The sequence below is a fragment of the Castor canadensis genome, chromosome 13 (genome assembly GCF_047511655.1).
Source record: "Castor canadensis chromosome 13, mCasCan1.hap1v2, whole genome shotgun sequence".
Taxonomy (NCBI): Eukaryota; Metazoa; Chordata; class Mammalia; order Rodentia; family Castoridae; genus Castor; species Castor canadensis.
Genome location: NC_133398.1, coordinates 71,780,702 through 71,802,361, shown reverse-complemented (window position 1 = coordinate 71,802,361; position 21,660 = coordinate 71,780,702). Strand labels below are relative to the sequence as shown.

Sequence of the window (21,660 nt, the reverse complement as noted above, 5' to 3'; positions counted from 1 at the left end):
TTTGGGTTTGTTTGTTCTTTAAACCAGTCAGAGTTAGCTCAGCTAGGCAGGTGGAAAGTAAAATGAATGTAGAGTGCTGCTGAAGTCAGAGTTCTCTTTCCTTCTGTCTGCATATCCTGGCTTGCACTTGCTGTGTATTTCCATAAATGCATTAGCAGCCAGTAACCTTTTGTTTCTGGTGCCCACAAGACCCAACTTCTTTGGGATGAGGAGCCATTTCATCCCAGCAAACACATCTGCCCCTGTGTGTACTATTTTGTGTACTAAAAAATTGCCCGTGTGGCCTATTTTGTGATTTGTGTGAAATTCTTGCCACTGTCCTGACTTGAGTTCAAGTCTTAATGAAACCTAGTTTTAAATGCCCCCAATTTTTCACAGTACAATTTTAGAATATTGGGCAGATATTAGCCAAATTAATCATCCCTTATATTTTCATGTGAAGTGCTAGGATGGGGAGTTGCTTCCTATCTCATCCCAGTCCTCACCCTGAGCCCTCTCTTCTAGCCCACCAGGTACCCCAGAGCATCCATGTATGCAGCTCAACCTATGGTGGGCTAGCTGCCCCTTCTCTAAAAGGCATACATTTAAATACTGCATAATGATCACATACTTCTGGTAGATTCTCAGCAATAAAAATCTTGGCTGTGTAAACCCTATCTTTTGCTCATTTTAAGGACTCTTGTCTTTAGTGTGAGCTTTCCTCCAGTGCTTGCATCACCTACCCCAGACATATCATCTATACATCCTGCTATTGTTTAAAGCAGAAACTTATTCACTGTTCTTACCTCACATAGAGTTATGTCTAGGACATTACTTCTGAAAGGAGCCTATGGCAAGTTTTGCTCCTTTAAGTGCTAGCATTTAAACTGCTACACAGTCAAGTTCTAGAATTAGCTCTTTACACCCATTTCCAACAGTCATATTAGAAGACTGGCCTCTGCTATGAGTTATTACTTGTATAAGAAACTCCAGGGTTTTTAATTTATTCTTTTTTTGTGTTCTTATTTTAAGGAAGCATACAATATTTGTATAATTTATTTCAACTGAAATAAGTCAGTAAGAGATGAAAGGAAGAGAAAAAATTAGCACATTTTAAACAGAGATCTTTATAGTAAAGGCCTAGAATAAAATTCTCCAAGGAGATCTTTAATTTCAGTGTGCAGTCATATTATTGGTTTTGTTACTAATCAACAGTTTTTCCCATGGAACACAAATTCTTAACATAAATTGTGCCCTTTTATTGCTAATTGTAGATTTTGCTTTGTGGGACATTTTTAAATGTAGTTTGAGATTATCTAAAATTTGAATGGACTGCTCTGGGTTTTAGTTAACCTTTAAAAATAAATGAGTATGTTTATCCATACTTTCTCTGGTGAAAAATAGTCGATAACTGGTTAACAAATGCCACTGGTGATGTATTTATTTTTCATGTTGCATGGATGATTGTGTGGATGCATATTTCATCATGCTTTGCCCTTTTTGAAACCTCTTTGTCTTAATTACAGTCAAGAAAAAGCTTGGCTTCATTCCCAACCTACGTTGAAGGTAAGAACCGAAAAGAAAATATTGAGCACTAAGTCATTCATGAATCTTTTAGCATTTGGGGCCTTGAAAACATGGGATATTTAAAAAAAAGAAAAAATAAACAGTGGGGAAGAAAGGCCACAAATTCCCAGTGAGACTTTAGACTAAAAGTACACTAGCTTGTGAACCTCTGTGATGAGACCTGAGGCTAGAGGTGAGGCCATGGGCTTTTACCAATGTCATACAGCTTAATTGTGGTCACACTGGATATGAAATCCAAGTCTTCTGACCCTGTGAGGACAATTCAAATAGAAATGAACTTTAGGGAAGAAATTTTGGTCCTCTGTCTAAGAAAGACCTTCCTATCTCTTGCTTGGATGAACTGTATTAACAGTAACATTTATCAAATAGCCTTTGTCAGGTACTGTTCTAAGCACGACACATGTAATAATTAGTCAGATCCTCACACCAGTCTTGTAAAGCGAGTTTTATTATTATTATTATTGTCATGTTATACCTGAGAGAACTGAGGCATCAAGGGGTAGTAGGGCTAGGCTTACTGCACAGTTCTCTCTGGGACCAGTTCTCTCTGGGTTCTGCACCCATGAACCCAGCTAAGAGGACTAGTGGGGCCAAAACTCAGCTCAGTCTTTGCACCTTAGCTTGAGGTTATTCCCCCCAAATGCCTATTACTCATTCACAGAAGCACACTCTGGCTCTAGGTGGCACTGATGCTGTACCAGGGGAGATGCTTCTTCAGGAGGCTGTGTCCAGCCTTTGGATCCTGTGAATAAACAGCTGGTGGTCCACTACCTGGAAAAGTTACCAGGATCATAAACCTTCATGAGCCCCCCACCCCTCAGTCAGGCCTGAAGCCCAGGACAAGCTCATAGTTTTGGCCTAACAAGTTGGGGCTTTTTACTGAGTGCCCTATAAATTATTTGCATCCTTTTCTCTATTACAGCTCTGGATTCCAAGAGAGCCTCTAGGTCTTGGGATTTTCAGGCTCAGCATTAACCTTTGTGTGAGGCAATTTGGTAGGGAAAGGCATGTTCCAAAAAGCCACAATGAAACCTGCAGTCCTTTGATGCAGGATCATAATAGCTTTAATGAGAAAACATTTTTTCAGACAGGGTTTCACTGTGTTGCCTGTGCTTCCCTGGAACTTGAGATCCTCCTGAGTACTTGGGATTATAGGTGTGCACCACCATGCCCATTCCAATTTTTTAAAAAAGCACAACACCACCAAGCCTAAAGTGAACTTATGAATGTAGGATTTCTTTGTTTCCAGAGTGTCAGTTGTAGTCAATTTCCCTGAAGGATAAATGGCATAAGATCAAATCTGAAACTTGTTCAATATCTGGGTCCCTTAGCTGCTTGGCATTTACAGTCATTTAAATATTTAGATTGCTCTTAAACATACCTGCACATTTACACTTATTTTGGTTGAAAAGGGACACTTATCAATGGTAGAGTTCAATCAGACATGATGGAATCTAGCTTCTAAGGAGACAGAGAACAGGAGGATCATGACTCAAGGCCAGCCCAGAAAAAAGTAGCAAAACCCCATCTCAGACAGTAAAATCTGGGCATGGTGGCAGGTACCTTCATCCCAGCTTTGTGGGAAGCGTAAACAGAAAGAGTGCAGTCCAGTTGAACCTGGACATAAAGGAGAGACTCTATTTGAAAAATAACTAAAAAGCAAAAAAAAGGGGGGAGCTTAAGTGGCAGAGCACCTGCCTAGCAAACATGAGGATCCAAGTTCAAATGCCAGTACCACCAAAAATAAAAATTTTAAGTATTAGTGTAAATCCATCATTAGAAACTTACACAAAACTGATAATCTTATACCTTATTAGAACATAATGTAGGTCCAAAGCTGTCAGTAGATTAGTGTTTCCTTGCTATACAACTAAAACTGTACATTGTAAATAACCTGAATCCTTCTCGCATCTATAGACGGTTCAGGGTGGGAACCATGCCAGCTGTTGGGAAGCATGTCAATTCCTGGTGTGTAAGGGAGGCAGAGCACCACTGACAGTGTTTGTCCACAAGTCTTCCCTGTAAAGATGAGACATATAACAGGTTCCTTATTTAATTAGTATGCAGATGTGTTGTAAAGGTCCTTCCTAAAACACTTTGACTACCACCTTAGTTTCAGAAAAATGACTAGATTATTTTAAGTCTGTACCCTGGAAAAGCAGCTTATTGTGGAGGAGTCGCAGTGTAACCTCAAAATGAGCTAGATGGGTAAGATGAAAATAAAAACCACTTCAGATTACTTACTTTAACACCCCAAGGTTTCAAAATATAAAATTTTATATTTTAGCCTCCCCAGATTTGGTGCTCAAAGAAAATATATTTTAATTTGGGGTACAGTTTACCAGGTGACTGTGGTTAGAATGAGATGCCCATTTAAACGATACAGATTTACTAGGCTGATGAATAAGAACAATCAGTTATGATTTTTCCAGGGACGTAATGGCCTTTAAATTGGCAGCATGGGACCAGGGCTTTGGGATAATGTTATGTTTTGCAGAATTGTGATCAGACGCTATTTTAGGAATCCAGATATTCTGAAACAAATACTGGGTTTTTTTCTGATATTTTCCAATAAGACGGCCTTCTAGTCACCTAACCATTTACCTAGCAAACATCTTGATGTCTATGAGGTGACGGAGACTAAGATACAGATGAATATGACATGGTCCTTGTCCCCAAAGAGATGGCAGTCTTAACAGGAGAAACAACATTCTTTATCACTGGACTTTGTTTCATATTTAAGTAAATACTTGCAGCATTTCTCACAGTAAATCACTAGGGTGATGTAAATGATTCTAAAACTGGAGGGCGAGTGCAGGCAGATGGATACCTCAGACTAGCAGGCTAACCACCTGTGTCAGGGGAGGGTGGGGGAGACCCTGTGGGGTGTGATTCACTACTGTGATTTTATATGTTACAGTTCCTGGACCTTGTGACCCTGAAGACTTGATTGATGGAATCATTTTTGCCGCCAATTACCTTGGCTCCACCCAGCTTCTGTCAGACAAAACCCCCTCCAAAAATGTACGCATGATGCAGGCCCAGGAGGCAGTAAGCAGGATCAAGGTAAGGGGGATTGTGTGCAGCTGCAGGCACCCAAGCAGTCCCCGGCATCCTCCATAGCTCTGTGTCTAGTCCAAGGTTACAGTGTGTTGAGATAACATCACAGACAGGACATGCCATGTTCCTGCTAACAGTCTAAACAGAAGATTTCCAATGTGTACTGGAGTCTTTAAATAAAACTCTTTAGCTCATACTTTCTTAAGAAAAAGTACATGTGACCATAGACTTCAAGAAGTTGATATAATGAGAAATTTGGAGTATTATATCTCAAATGTGAAGTATAGCAGAGGATTTCCACTGACAACTGGTGACCAGAGACTTAAGCATTCTTGGTAGAGTTGGTTCAAACTAGGGCATTGTTTGAACTTGCTTGCTTTAAGTAAAATGAACAATTTGATCATATCTAACCTGGGTAGTCTAAACAAGTCAGTGTAAGGTTAACCCAGTTTGAACCAGCCAAAACTGCTCCAATACTATGGAAATGTAAAGCTCTAGAATCTTCATCATGATGGCACAAACCACCTAGAATTACCAGAAACACTTAATGTGCATTCATTCTTAGAGTGGCACAATGGAAGCCTGCTGGGCCCATCACCTAAAACCACTGCAGCCCACAACATAGAACTACACATTTCCAGCAATTTGAGATAAGTTAGGACTCATCAAGATTAGCTTTATCCAGTTTCAACTGGTTAAAATTGATTCCTCCCAGAAGGAGCCATTCCCTTTTTCATACTTTCTCTCACACATTCCCAAAGTGCATCTTGGTGTGGTAATGAGGAATGAAAGTCCTTAATCTGTTGATAACAGGAAAATACTTCTTGAGTACTTTGTGTGCATGGTCTTAGAAGGGAGAAAAAAATAGCAATTGATGAAGTGAGATCCTTACCCATAAGCTCAATAGTACAGAAGAGATGAGGACTCAAGGCAGCACAGTGTACTCCAGAATACCAGATACAAAGTGCCACAGGAGTGCAGGGAGGCCTGAGAGGCAGAATGGAAAGGGGACCAACAACTGAGAGAATCCCTTGCAGGGGAGAAGTGGTTGATCCTTGATCCCGGCCTCTTTCCTGAGGCTTACTCTGATAGTCTGTGTCCAGGATTTTCCATGTGGTGAAAAGCAAACGTATTTCCACTGCTTGTCATAAGCTGCCATAATTATGATGATTTTGAGCTGTGGGTGTGTTTATAATTGTTGTGGTGAGGCAGAACTCCCTCATAGAAGAGCATGGTGGAGCAGAGTTGCTCACCTCATGGCAGCCAGGCAGCAGCGAGGGAGCAAGAGGATATGCTTGCACTGACAGGCTTTCTCCTTCCCCTTTTGTTCCATCTGGGAGCCCACCCTATTGGATGGTGCTGCCCAATTGCCTATCCTCTCTGAGAGAGCACCGAATCCTAACCACTAGACCACCAGGGAGGCCTGCCAGTTCTCTCTAGAAAGACCCTCACAGCCAGAGACGTGCATTACCAACTCCTCTCTCAATCCAATCAAGTTGACAGTCCAAATTAACCATTAACCATTACCTTCTGAACTTGACACCCGAAAAATGTCTCCTTATATATTTCATACTTAATCTCAAAATAAAGGAATTAACAAGGGCATAATTTCTCTTAACATAACTATCTTGCATACAATTAAAAAGGCACTAATTAATTACTTCCCCCAAAGTCTCAGCAGCCTCCATATTGATCAAAAGTTCAAGCAGAGGATGTGGTTAGAGTGCTTGCCTAGCATGTAGGAAGCCCTGAGTTTGACCCCCAGTACCACAAAAAATAATATTAATAATAAAAGCCTAAGCCCAAAGACTCTTCTGAGACTCAAGGCAAACTCTGAGCTATGAGCCCTTTGTAAAAATCAAATTATTTTGGGCAGAATGTGGATTTCAATTTAGGCAAGTGCTTTACCACATGAACCATGCCTCCAACCTTCCTATAAAAATCAAAAAGCACGTTACATACTTCTAACATACAATAACACCAGAGTAAACATTCCCATTCCAAAAGGGAGAAAAATAGCAAGGAGGATTCGAACCAAAACAAGATGACAACCCAGCAGGGAAAACGTTAACTCTCACAGGTTCACATCCAGCACCTGGGTCAGAGGGTGGCGTGAGCATCTTTAAAGTGCTTGGGCGCAGCCCTGGCCCTGTGGCCCCTCTCTTGGGTTGGCTATGCTCATTGCCAGAAACTTTCCTCAGCAAACTGTCCATGTTTCTGGGGTCTCCATTGTATCTTTGGCTTTACTCTCACAGCTTCATGCTTTACTGTCTCAGGAGCTGCCCACAGGGAATCTGACCCTGCTAAACACTGCATAGCCTGCCAGACTTTCCTTTGAGGTCTGTGGGGAAGCCTCCTTGCTCCCATAACTCTTATATTTTGCATGCCTGAGGAAACGGCATCACATGGACAAAGCAGATACAGCACCAACTTGAGCAAGAGCCAGGCCCTCTTGCACCATGGCTACAGCAGCACCTGGGCAGCTGAACCTGGTGGTATGAATCCTAGGGAAACAACTTCCTAGTGAGCAGGGTACCCCAGCATCCCTTTCTCTCAGGGGGAAGTCTTTAAAATGAGTTTACACTTTTAGATCCTTGAGCTTGCTGATTGCTGAGATGCACTCAAAACATCTTTCCTATTGTCCTATGAAAAGTACTGGACTCCTTTTTAACAGAGCTAATATCTTTAGGAATCATGTCATATCTTCCTTAACACCAACTTTACATATAGGCATTTCAGACCAAACTGCAGGTTTTTCAAATCTTTCCACTCTTGCTTCCCATTCTTGACTGTCAACTTGACTAAGGGCAATTAGCAATACCCATGTAACAACCTTAAAAATGGTAGCCTGCCTCAAAATAACTTCTGCAAAATTAATTGGTTCATCACCTTTATACTCAGCCTCACAAAAATCTTGAGGAACAGGCAAAATGTAGACAAATAATTTGCAAGAATGTAACACGTGTGGCCTGTGGTCCAGTTCCTAAAAGAGCCCTCATTCCCATTTGGAACCTCAGGAGTGTGGTCTTTCATTGTTCACACTCTTGTCAGCACTCTGGTCCTCAGAGCTATCACTAGAACTAGCCTAAGCTCTGTTTATAGAAGTCTGTGACTTCTCTATTCTATATCTCCAAACTTCCAACTCCCCACATTCACAGGCTGCTCTCCTGTGACAGCCAGGAAGCAAAGAGAGAAGAGGGGTCAGGGTCTCAATATCCCTTTCGAGGACACACGCCCAAGTGACCTACCTTCCTTCCACTAGGTGGTTCCTCCTCCTTCCAATAATGTCATGGATTGGTGACCAAACCTTTAACACATGGGCCTTTGGGAAACAATCCAAGCCATAGCACCTGGCCTAATTTCTCGTAACTGTTTTTCCTTTACCCAGAAGAGGTGACATTCATGGCAACAGATTTCTCAGGCACAGCTTTCAGACCACCACCACATAGACCTCTTGGGAGAAAACAAGCTGCCTTTCAGGCAGAGTCCCATACAGAGGCCATAAGGACAAAGTTGTACTTCCTTGTGTTCTGCAGACACTGTACAGCACTGAGTCTCCCAGGTAGGCAAGGCCATTAGCTTCCCAGGGCCAATGGAGGACAAGGACCTGGCATGCCTCACTAATGGGACCACCTCTGCAAGGTGTGGTTGGAAGTATGTAGAGGCATTTCCCAGGCATTTCCTGGGCCAGAGGCAAATAGAGTTTTATCTCCACCAAGGACTGCAGCCAGGACCCACTCAGGTGAGGTTAATTTCTCCTAGGTTCTACCCACCAAAGTTCCCAAAATCTTGAGATTTGGGAATTATTCTGGAGTACCTTGTCTTTTTGCCTTCTGGTAACACTGGACACCTGCAGATGAATGTCTGTGTCTTCCTACTGTCCTTATGACCCTTAGGTAGGACCAGATGGCCTGACAGGGGGAAGGTGGGCACAAACTTGCATGGAAAACTGCAGCATCCCTGTTCCACATCCCCTCTGGGGCCAGTTGTGTACCGAATGATGTTTCCTTATTTTCACAGCAGTGTCTGACAGTGTTCTTTTGCCCTTGAAGTCCAACTTCCTCATGAGAAATCAGAAATTTTACTCTGAAGCTTCCCAGGGATCAGTACCCAGAAGTTCCATTGTTCATTTGAACTTAAAATTAGATGGCTCTATCAAGACAAGCAAGATTGAGGCTGACTGATTATTAATACATTTTAGACCTGCCTTGAGAGCAGAGTAGGCATTTGGAAAACATGTACTTATTTTTACAAGTAAATTACTCTAGTGTGAGGAATTCATTATAGAGTGGTAAAATTAAATGGTTACGTTTCATTTATAACTTATGAGTATCATTTTACAATGTGCTTCTATGCATTGGAAGAAACTGTTGCCTGTCATTAAATATTTTCCACTTGGTGTTCTTTTTACATCCATTTAAATGCTTGTCAGATTGCTTGACGTGGCACACAGCCGGAAGCCTTTTCGGATGTAAGTGGAGACAGCCATTTATTCCAGCACCCCCAGAAAGTGGCTGTGTCAGGGAGCGGGCACAGACTTCGTGACATGCAGAGGAGAGCAATGATCTCAAGCAGTTGGGAGGGGCCCTGGTGGAGCTTGCACTGTGGTGCCCTCCTTGCCTGGGAGACACTGCTCTCTAAGGGAGCTGGTACCACAGGAACAAGTGATTGAGGCCACTTCAGCAGAATAGACACAGAGCATAGCAAGGCTACAGATTTTATGGTGTCCATCAGGAAGAAAGGAAAAAGAAAAGTTCCAGTGATTTATTTTGCAGTGTCCCTTAGCCCCAGGCTAATTACTAATTTCTGATTTGATACTTTCACCTACACCAAGGATGCAATAGTTTTCTCCTTTGTTTTCTGATTCCTTACCCTTCCTTCACTCCCTGCAGGGACCCTCATTCTGTCCCCTCTCCTTCCTGTGTTTCTGTGCTTTACCAGAGGGTTGTGAACACATCTTGGTATTCATGGTGCTTTTTCTAAATAGACACTGACACTGAAGTTTCCATTTTAAAGCAGTCTGTAATTTGTGTTCAGTTTGTTGATCATGGTGTCTGTCACTCACATAACTGTGTGCTAGAACTAAACGTTGCTCATTGGATTTATACTTTTTTCTTAATTTAACAAAAAGTTTACAGATTTATTTGCCACATTGAGAGAACATTTAGATCTGTGGTTTGATCAGGCATTTTCTACTAAGATAAAGAAGTTAGCCCAAAAGCAAACTGTCTGTATGAAGACTCCTGTGATGGGCATTTTAGCAATAAAAGTTAATCAATATACAGGCCTTGACCATGAGAAACTTGCAGTCTAATAAAAGGAGCCAAAAATACTTAGCATTACTACAAGCCAAACTGAGGAATAGAACTAAAAGCCTATTCCATCTACCAAAATATAAGGAATAAAACATGTCTACCAAAAAGTCTTTAGTTGGGCATGGTGGTTCATGCCTATAATCTCAGCTCTTGGGAAGTGGAAAGCACAGGCAGGAAAATTGTGAGTTCAAGGCCAGCCTGGGCTACAAAGAAAGCAAGACTGTGTTTCAAGGAAAAGGAGCAAGGCAGGAAGATATGTCTAAACACAGTAGCAGAATTAGAAGACACCTGCTATTAGTTTTTCCCCCATCTTTGGATGGTCCCTCCCTAATGTGTATTTTCTGCCTTTGTTGCACATCATTTCTTCAAAGCAATACTGTCCTTCCAGAAAGACCTGACTACACATGCACATGTGCACACACCTCCCTATACCTTACAAATATATTACAACAGTGGTCTCAAAGGGTGGTCACAGAACCAGTAGCATTAGCATTGTCTGAGAACTTGTTAGAAACACAAATTCACCAAACCTACTGAGTCAGAAACTCAGAAGGTGAGGCCTAGGAATCTGTATTCAGAAACCCTGCAGGAGATCCTAAAGAGCAGTAGAGCTGTGCATCCCTGCCAGCCAGCACCGAGAAGCATTCTAGTCAAGCCAAGTGCTTGTCACTGATAGGGTTCCCTTGGCAAATGCATTCCAGAAACACTGCAAAACAGATCTCCTTCTTGGATATTTGCCACATGAGTTTGTTTTCCTGCTAAAGGCTCTGAGAAGGGATTTTTCAAGATGGGCTGAATAGTGGTGGCCAGTGATCACCTCCTCCTCCACAAAGAAGAACCAAAGTGATGGGTGTGGCTGCATTTTGATGTGAGTGACCATGAGAGAACACTGGAAATCATCAGGAGAGAGTCTGGAACCGTGTAAGATTCTGAGACATGGGACAATAGCATAGTAAGAGAAACAAAATACCTCAGCATCTGCTACCCAGGCTATGGCCAGGGGATAGGGGATCTCCCCTTTGCAGGGGTAAGGGCAGAAAGTTGAGAGAGTCTCGGCAAACTATTGGTGCAAATGCTGGAAATCCGAGCTAGCAGAAAGTTACATAGTCCTCATAGGCTAGATAAGTAACCTGAAATCTGCACATTAGCTGTGCTTCAGAAAAAGATCTCACATCACCTCCCAGAGAACGCCCAGGGTGCTGTTGCCAGGAGTCATTCTGAAAAGGAAGCTACTGCCTGAATTTGGATGGATTTAGAAGTCAAAACCCTGCACATTCCGATCTCTGGGAACCCACAGACATTCCACTGACCTGGGTCAGTGGGTGGCTGCCTTGACAACTCAGCAAGGCCCAATAGAGTGAATGACTCAAGTTCAGTGGGTGCCTTGCATTGTTGAGGATGTGTTGTGACACGGATGGAAACAGAAACTGCCACTTTCAAGAACTGGGACATAAGGGAGCATGCCGTCTGAGGCTGAGCTTGGCCATCCGTGTGTGGACTCTCACCAGTGCCAGGACTGTAGGCAAGAGCTATTGCAGAGCATGCTCTCACTGCCTGCCTCTCCCAGTGTGGAGCACGGTACAGTGGTTCCACTTCTGCCCATACAGGTGTGCTGAGGGGGCCTAAGCAACTGTATGGCTGTCACCCTCAGGTATGCATAGCCAAAGGATGCCTCAAAGGGAACTTTGCCCTGCTAAGGCATGGTCCTGCTCACTCAGTATAGCTACAGGAGTGAAGGATTAGGTGAGGGCAGGCAGCCCCAACCGTTGTCCTTGGCATGCAAGGCTAGGAGGGGCCCAGATCTCACTCCTGGTTGGGTGCTCTCACAATAGTGGCAGAGAAAGACACCAGAGCTTCTGTTCCCATCCCACCCCCACTGTTCCCAGTGCCCCACACCTTGTCTGAAATGTACTGCTGTCAGGATTGGGTGTGAGCACCACAGAACAGGTCTGTGGTTCTTGTCACTCTCTCCCACCATGTAAAGTTTGGGTTGGAACTACTAACAGATCAGAGGATGAATGCTTCAGGCCTCTCGCCACTACCGGTAAGCAGAGCTCACATCAATATTTTCTGCTGAAACTCCCTCACCCAATAGGGACACCACTCCCCTGGTAGGTTCAGCCACACAGTGAGCACCCCACACACACTACACCATACCTGCCTGAACTGCTAATGTCCTAACTCCTTCAGTCTCTCCATCTCTGATACAGCACATGCTATGCACAGAACCAGTAATCATAGCCAAAGGAAGCTGCAGGGAGACTACACTAAGGTGCCCAAGTGGTAATAAATCCAACAATGCCTAGGAAACTCACTTCAGGATAAGCCACTTACCAAGAAGGCCATCCATAAGAGTGGCAGAGTACCTGATCCACCAGATGCACGAAACTCAATGTAGGAACATATGAAAATGCAGGGTAATATGACACCTCCAAAAGAACATGACTCTCTAGCAGCAGATTCCAAAGAAATCAAATAGATAAAGAATGTAAAAGCTTAATGGTTATAAAGAAAAGCTCAGTGAGATCCAAGAGAATATCAGAAAACAAATTAGGAATAAAACATAGGATATGAATGAGAAATTCAAAGAGATTTTGAAAAACTACCAAACGGAAAATGTAAATTTAAAAAATGCATTTCAAAGATTCAACCAGAGACTAGATCAAATGGAAGAAATAATATCTGAATATGAAGACAGGTCTTTGAAAATATAAAGGAAGGAAAGGAAGAAGAAGGCATCCAAGACCTTTGGGAGCTGGACATAGTAACACATGCCTGTAATCCTAACACTAGGAAGGCTGATACAGGAAGATCGCAACTTCAAGCCCAGCCTAGGCTACATCTGTTTCAAACAAAACAACAACATGTTAAATGAACATATATCTCCATCTTTGGAATACCCAAAGGTGAGGAAATAAAGGTTAAGGGCACAGGAAACCTATTCAATGAAGTAATAGCACAAAACTTTCCTTATCTTCAGAAAGATATGGACAGATATATGACAAGTATAAGAGGCTTATGGAGGATAATTATAGAGGCCTAATGCACATGACCAGAAAAGGTATTTACCACAGCATAGTTTAGTCACATTGTCAAAAGTCCAAGACAAAGGAGGACTTTCAAAATCTGTGAGAGAAAAGTACCATGTGACTTTAAGAGCATCTCCATTAGATGTCTCAGCAGAAACCCTGCATATCGTGAAGGGATGGAATGTCATAGTCTAAGTCCTGAAAAGAAAATACATGCCAACCAAGATTACTATACCCAGCAAGGCCATCCTCCAGGAATGAAGGAGAAATTAAGACCATCCAAGATAAGCAGGGATTCATGATCACCAGACCAGTCTTACCAAAGACACCTAAGAGTCCTACTTCCAGAAGTGGAAGAAAGATAACTATCATTAACTCATAGGAAAATATAATTCCTTCTAGAAGAGTTGCTATACAAAAGACAAAAAGAACCAAGCATTAGAAATATACTAAACCATCAGACCACAAAGATATAATGGTTATAGATGTTTGTGCACCTAATCTCAAAGCACCCAATTTTATTAAAACCAACACTATTTTACATAAAGAGACAGGATCCAATGCAATAATAGTGGGGAATTTCAACACCCCACTTTCATCAATGGACAGATCATCCAGACAAAAAATATCAGCAATGAAATACTGGCGCTAAGTCTATTTCATCTATAGTGTAATTTAACAGACATTTACAGGACATTCCATCCAACAGCTGCTGAACACATTCTTTTCATTAGTGCATAGAACTTTCTCTAAAACTGAACATGTATTAGACTATGGAATAAGTTTGAATAAATACAATTTTTTAAAAACCATATCCTATATCTTTTCTGACCACAATGGAATAAAACTGGAAGTCAGTGACAAGTAAAATTTTAAAAATTATCCAAATACATGAAGACTGAAAAACATGCTTGTGAGTGAATAGTGTGGGCCATGACTGGGGGAAAACTGAAAGCATTTCCCCCAAGATCAGGACCAAGACAAGGGGGCCCACTCTCACTACTCTAATTCAATATAATTCTGAAAGTTTTATCCAGAACAGTTAGGCAACAGAAAGAAAATACATCCAAATAGAAAGGGAGGAAGTCAAATTATCCTTGTTTATACATGATAGAAATCTATACATAGAAAAACCTAAAGATTCCATGAAAAGACTATTAGAACTGATAAAAAAAATTCAGTAAAGTAACTAAATACAGAATCGGAAGCTTTTCTATACACCAGTGACAGGTTTGCTGAGAAACCATGAAAGCAGTTCCATCCACAGCATCTACAAAAAAAATAAAAACCTGGAAATTTAAGAAAGGGGCTGAAAGGCCTCTACAATGAAAATTATGACACATGAATGAAATTGAAGACACACAACAAATGAAAAGTACTCCCATATTCTTGGGTTGGAAGAATTAATACTGTTGAAATGTCCATACTGCCCAAAGCAATTTACAGATTGAGTGTAATTCCCATCAAATGCCAATGCCATTCCTCACGGGACTAGAAACAACCATCCTAAAATTCATATAAAAGCACAAAAGACTGAGTAGCCGAAGCAATCTTGAGTAGAAAGAACAAAGTTGGGGTATCAGTATAGGGGTTTCAAGACATCACATTGTCCAGTGCCATGGTAACCAAAAGAGCACAACAAAGAGACCAGTGAAACAGAACAGATTGTAGAAATAAGCCCACCATCTACAGCCAAATGATTGTTGACACAGGTGGAAGAACAGCCTCTCCAATAAATGGAGCTGGGGAAGCTGGACATGGCTCATGCAGAAACTGAAACTTGTTCCATGTCTCTCCCTGTACAAAAATCGGCTCAAGATGGATCAGAGACCTAATTGAAACTCTGGAACTACTTGAAGAAAACATAGGGGGAACACTTTAGGACATTGGTGATGACTGATTTTTTTGGATAGGATCCCGAAAGCAAGAGTTGACAAATGGGATTACATCCAACTAAATCTTCTGCACAACAAAGAAAGCAAGAGTGAAGAGAAGACGTACAGAAAGTGTGTGCCAGGTATTCATCTCACAGAGAGTAGCCAAAATACAAAATTAAACATAGGCAGCCAGGCATAATAGCAAGCACCTGTCCTCATAGCTACTCAGGCAGCTAAGGCAGGAAGATTGCTAGAGCCTAGGAATTCAGGACCAGTCTGGGCAATATTATAAACACCACCTCCCCCGCCCCCGGACAACAACAAAATAGGCAAAAGATCTAAATAGACACCTCTTAAAAGAAGAGATACGAATGAAGTCCTGAGTGTGGTGGCATATGCTGGTAATCCTAGTTACTCAGGAGGCAGAGATGGGGAGGATCAAGTTTTGAGGTCAGTGAAACCACATCTCAACAAACCAGGGCATGGTGGAACACGCTTTTAAAATCCTCGTTACGTGGGAGGCATAGGTAGGAGGATCACAATCAAAGGCAACTTCCAACAAAAAGTACAAAACCTTATCGGAGAGTAAAAAAGGGCTGGGGCATGGCTCAGGTGGTAGAGCACCTGCCTAGCAAGTGTGAGGCCCTGTGTTCAAAACCCCAATATATATAATACAAGTAGCCAACAAATACATGAAAAAGTACTCAGCATCATGAAGCATCATGGAAATACAAGTCAAAACTATGAGATAACATCTCACCCCAGTTAGAACAGCTATTATCAAATACATTTTTTAAATAACAATATTGCTGGCAAGAATAAGAAAAAGGAACTCGTACACCCTGGGAAAGAATGCAAATTAGTGCAACCATTATGAAAACAGTTGGAGATTCCTCACAAAACTAAAAATACCACATGATTCAGCTGGCTACATATCCAAAAGAAGTGTGCACCCATTCCTACTGCAGCACTGTTCACAGTAACCAAGATGCAGAATCTGCCTCAGTGCCATCGACAGAAGATTGGATAAAGAAAATGTGAGACACATACTCAGTGCTGTCATTTGTACCAAAATGAAAGGGACTGGAGGACATTGTTAGGTGACATAAACTAGAGGCAAGAAGACAAGTACCGCAATTCTCTTTTATATGTGGAAGCTTAACAAATATATATGTATATTGGCCTGATAGAATAGCGACTGCTAGAGATTGAGAAAGGCGTGGAGGGAGGGTGGAAAAACAATACCCTGAGCACATGCTGCATGCACCCTGTGGAAGCATCACACCAAGCTCCATTAATACGCACAAGCACTGTGTGTTAACTTTAAAAAAAAAAAAAAAAAGGAAAGGGCTCAGAGAAGTCCTGCACTGAGATTTCATTCATTTACTTTGTTTAACCAGTGGCTCCCATAATTATGTGAGCACAGAACACACCATCACTGTGTGTTGCCTGCTAAGGTCTTGTTACTGGTACCCCAGGGAAGGTGTTTGGGAGAAACCCCTGGAGAGAGCTTTGCCTTGTGTCCCATGGGTCTCTAATGCACCTAGGATAGAAACACACCTTTCCCACAGTGGGGCCTGGATCTGCCCCCCATCCAGAGCCTGAAGTCAGTGCAGCTAGCTCACCTGTCCTTTTTCCCACCACCTTTCCACTACTCTTCAGCCAGAAGCCTACCTGAGTCACAGACCGCTTCGTGTCCATGCAGAGGGCGCCATCTGCATCTCCATTCTTGCTCTGTCTGTGAGGCCCATGTAACTAGATCACAAATGGTGTTGAGGTATTTTGAGGTGTGCGTGTTTCTGCGAGGACCACCCATGATCAAATATTCTTGTCTGTCTTTATTAGTCTGTCCTAGAGCTCATATTTTTCTATTCTTTTATGATCTTCCCTAAATGTTAAAAATGATGATTTTGTTTCAGAATTAAACGTTCTTATCATCGTAGCTTTGTCTAAGTCATGTCATTTCCCATCTTGCTTAAAGAAATCTGCGATCATTAGAGGCGCCTCGTTTAGTACATGGAATCCTGGGAAGTAGGTACGCTCAGTCCCATTTTACAGGCTGAGAAGTTCACAGGAGACAAGCTTACCCAGGCTGCACAGCTGGTGGTTTAGAGTACAGTGTGAATCTCTGTTCACGCTCAATTTGAATCTGTTCTGCCACTTCATAGCTGTGTGTGTGACACTGGACAAATTAGCCTCTCTGTGCCTCCTTTTCCTCTTCTGAAAAGTGAGAGTAATATCACACCTGCCTCACAGGTTCATTGGAAGCTCTTTAGGTTGACATGTGAGAGGCTCAGAAAAGACCCTGTTGCTCAGTAGATATCAGCTGGGGAAAGAAAACATAGGACCTACGGGAGGGCCCCTGGCATGACTGACACAGACTGCCTTAACAACAGTCGCCCTTGCACGCACTGAAGCCTGAGTGAGTGGATGGGTCCACAATCTGTTTCTAGCAGCACCTGGGTCGTAGGTCACGACTAATCCCGTGAACCATGAGGATTTAAATGGATGTCGTCCTTCTTTGCTTGGGATGCATGCCGGCCTAATGCTCCTGTCAGACCTCTTCCAATACTAATTTCTCATTCTGCCCCCTGACGCCCCCATTTTTTTCAGTGTTCCATCTAAGTTTTTATTGTAGTTTATTGCTGGGTACTTGGATGTCATAAGTGACTTAAAGATGGTATTACTCTTATTTGCATAAAATATTTTTAACGTTATACAAATTATTTCAGAATGTCTTTCATGAAACTCAGCTTGCCTTTTTGATTGTCTTCCTCTAGTTCCAGGAAGAAAACAGAATTTGGGTTTTCCACTGCTGGTGAATCTGTTTTCTTTGCAAGAGTTCTTTCAGGGCACAGTTCACTAGAAATTTAACCAACCACTGTTAGGCTTTTGGTATCACAGGTCATAGAAATTCCTCTGTCTTTGCCATATCATTTCAGGAGGTGGCAGAAACAAACATCAGGACCCCACAGCAGTCATTTGTCATGCAGGTTATAACTGGAACAGGTAGCAGGAGGATCCTTGGAGTCCACATAGGAGCCTGGGTAGCACAGTGTGCCATCAGCGTAGGGTCACTTCCCAGACACGGACACACTCAGGTGTGATGCATGGCAGTTAGGGACACACATGTAGGTGCGGCCTTCAGAGCTTTCTGAGCAGACTGTTCATGTAAATGTGATCAGAACCCAGTACGAGCGAGGGGAGGCTATGTAGAGTGGGGCCGCCCTGGTTTCCTGGGTGTGCCAGAGATTTGCTATGTGATGTTTGGGTGGCTGGCTCCTCCAGTTTCTCTACAGTGAGGTAGTGCAAGCAACGTATTTTAGTCACTAATGAGATCGAGATCACTGCTGAGAGCAAAAGAGCGTTCCCACCAGGTGAGTACCAAGGAATGTGAGGGAACATCTTGTTCTGCCCCACGCCCATCATGACAACATCCAGTTTTACCACCAGCTCACCATTCATGCAAGAGCAGTCTATAGCAAGCCTTACCAAAAAAAAAGTCAAGAAATTGCATCCATATCCCTGTTTTTACAGATGGAGAAACTGAGGCACGGAGACTGCAAGTGGTTTCCTCAAAGTCACAAAACTAGCAGGTGGCAGGGTCAGGACTCAGTTTTAGACATGTCAGACCCTGGTTTTATCAAGTATGCTCTCTTTAACAGAAAAGGAGGCGTATCACCTGCTTTTTTAGTTAGGTACAAATTATATTAACATTGCACACATTTAAGGGAAAAATATTGCTAGAGATACCACGTAATTCAACAGGAAGACATACTGTCCTAAGTATATACACAAAGTATTACATAGCTACAAAGTAGATAAAGCAAATATTGACAGAACCAAAAGGAACAGAGATAAATCCACAGCAATAACCAGAGATTTTAGCACACCTTTCTCCATAAAATGGTAGAATAGGCAAACAAAAGGTTCAGCGAGTACATAGACGATCTGAGCAGTCATCTGTAGCAAACAGCTACAGACATCATATTTTGAAGTCCACAGAACACATTCACTAAGCCAGTCACATGCTGGACCATAACAACTAAAACTCAGCAAATTTCCAGAGATTGAAATCATACATAGGATGTTCTCTGACCACAGGAAAAATAGTTCAGAAATCAGTGCCAAAAAGATAACCAGAAAACCCCCAAATGTGTTGAAGTTAATAATAAAATGCTAAATAATTCAGAGTTTAAAAAGGAAGTCACAGTTGACATTAGAAACATTTTAATGGAACAACAGTTAAGTTGAAACATACCAAAATTTGTGGAGACAGCCAAAGCAGGACTTAGAGGGTGATTCGTAGCTTTAAGTATAAGAGAAGAAAACATCTTGAAAAGTATCACATTTATTTCAAGAAGCTGAGAGAAAAAAATTAAACCCAAACAAAGTAGACAGAAATGAAGATCTAGAATGAAATAGAAAAACAGGCATATAATAAAGAAAACCAAGAGAACCAAAAGTTGATTCTTTGAAAAGAGCACTGAAGCATAAGAACTTCGATTCCCTTTGCCCCTGCTGCCTACTAAATTCTGAATCAGGAAATCAATTGTCTTTAGGATTTTTTGAAGTCAGTCCTCCTCCCCCAGAAATGCTTTATACCACTAAGCAGTATAGTTTGTCAGTTCCTCTTTTGGACTTGAGTCTCTGCAAATTCTTTTCTAACTGCTATTCTCCTGTCTCTGTTTGTTCCATGCTAAGCAGATGGCCCAGAAATTAGCCAAAAGCAGGAAGAAGGTGCAGTACAAACTTCATCAGCTTGGTTGTTATGCCTGTCCTTTTCATTTGTTTATGTTTTGCCTTTTTTATGATTTCATGTTTTTGTTTTCTGCATCCAGCAAGTTTTTTGTTCAGATTTCTTTTTGAACCGCCCCATAAGCCAGTGTTTCTCAAAACTCAGTTGCCTGAAGTGGCTGTTTTTTTGTTGCTCATTTAGTCATTTCACTTCAGAGGACTGACAGCAAGCAGATTGGAGATGCTAAATGAATCCTCTAGGAGTGTGGAAGGTCCAACCACTCAGGAGCAGTGATGTGGCAGGGTCTTAGGTCTGATCAATTCCAGTTATGCTTGATTTGGGGAGTTCTCGGATTGCTGGATGCAAAAAAGAAAACTTGCTAATAACCACACATATGCAGAGTTGAGCCCTGAGTGAACCAGACTGCACTTTGGGGGTTGTGGAGCTTCTAGGTGCTTATGAACTATTTCCGGGATGTGGGGCATTGGGGCTTTTTCCTAATGGGGGCTTCAGGAGCAGCTGCTTCTGCGTGGCTGTGGTGGTGTGTGGCCACAAAGACCCTCTTACCAGAACTGCAGCTGATGGGTTTGCTTGCACCTGCTGTAAACACCATCCTCCATCAGCTCAAGCAGGAGCAGACTTGAAGTGACTTCCCGTAGGTCTTAAGGGCATGAATCACCTGTCTGACCTTTCTGTCTCCAAAACCCTAGCAGAAAGGGCCACTTGCCATCATTGTTCAGAGAAAAAGCCACCGCTGTGAGGTGCTGCTTCTACAGAGGAGGAAGCAGGGTTGATTTTCCCTGAAACCTGGATATGCTAACTCTCGTCCATGTGTCTGTCCTCTGTGTGGTACCTCAGGCTTGGCAGTTTAACCCGAGTCTGCGTTGCATTCTGGTGACTGTGTCTTGGTGCCCTGTGTGTGAGCTAACCTCGCTCCCATGCATCTGAGTCATGCTGACATGCTGAAACCACCTCCTGGTACGTTTTTCTTCCCAGGCTCCGGAAGGTGAATCTCAGCCAATGACCGAGGTGGACCTCTTCATTTCTACCCAGAGAATCAAAGTGTTGAATGCTGACACCCAGGTACCAGCTGGCACCCGCCTTCGCAGGGTGAAGCCCAGTGGCATTGCACCACAGAGCCTGCACCTGTGCCACAGAGTGGCTGCTCCAGACGCTGGGCTCCACATACGCCAGAAGGCTTGGTTTGCAGTGCCTGCTACTGAGTGGGGCTACAACTGTTTGCCTAAAGCTCAAAGGAAACACTAAAACGTGGGTGTTGTTTATCATTCTCGTAAATTCTCTGCAGAGGATTCACTAACTTGGACAGATTGGTCTTTTAAGATATTTTGTAGGCTAAGTGTTGTGGCTCACACCTGTAATCCCAACTACTCAAGAGGCCCAGATAGGAGGATTGAGGTCTGAGGTCAGGCAAAAAGCACAAAATCCTATCTGAAAAATAACCTAAATCAAAAGGGACTGGATTGCAGAACATAACTGGTAGAGTGCCTGCCTAGCAAGCATGAGGCCCTGAGTTCAAACCCAAGTACCACCAGAGATTACTGGCTAGAAAACCTTTGAGTTTTTTTCTTTTTATCTGCCACAGATCATTTCTTGCTCTTAGTTAGCCCTGGGAAGGCCCGCAGGCTTGGGTGGATGTCACAAATCTGCTAGTGAAATCTGGAGCCCACCCTGACTGTGGGCCACACTTGGCTAGGCGGGGGGGGGGGGGGGGGGGGGGGGGGGGGGGGAGGGAAGGCTCTCTCATGGGTCATTAAGATCTTGTACCAGACTTGCCTGCTCTCTATCCCTCCCGCCCCCAGGAGACGATGATGGACCACCCTCTGAGGACCATCTCCTACATCGCAGACATCGGGAACATCGTGGTGCTGATGGCCCGCCGGCGGACGCCCCGCTCCAACTCCCAAGAGAGCGTGGAGGCCTCCCACCCGTCGCAGGATGGGAAAAGACAGTACAAGATGATCTGCCACGTCTTTGAGTCTGAGGACGTAAGGGTGGCTTCCCCGATTTCCCTCTGGGAGGTTCTCGTGAATTCTCTGAGCCCGAATCGGTCTATT

The 21,660-nt window shown here is 42.9% G+C and overlaps 1 protein-coding gene across 6 annotated transcripts in view; it reads left to right on the top strand.

The window, feature by feature from the left end:
* Apba1 (amyloid beta precursor protein binding family A member 1) overlaps positions 1–21,660 on the top strand; it is a 205,104-nt gene that overhangs the window by 163,157 nt on the left and 20,287 nt on the right. For 5 of the 6 annotated variants that reach the window (XM_074052005.1, XM_074052007.1, XM_074052002.1 and 2 more), the window contains 5 exons: positions 1,506–1,545; positions 4,487–4,632; positions 19,555–19,587; positions 20,582–20,668; positions 21,406–21,591. In XM_074052005.1, the coding sequence (XP_073908106.1) occupies positions 1,506–1,545; positions 4,487–4,632; positions 19,555–19,587; positions 20,582–20,668; positions 21,406–21,591 (492 nt within the window). The remainder of the gene's footprint in view (positions 1–1,505; positions 1,546–4,486; positions 4,633–19,554; positions 19,588–20,581; positions 20,669–21,405; positions 21,592–21,660) is intronic. The other variant, XM_074052006.1, reaches the window with a different exon arrangement.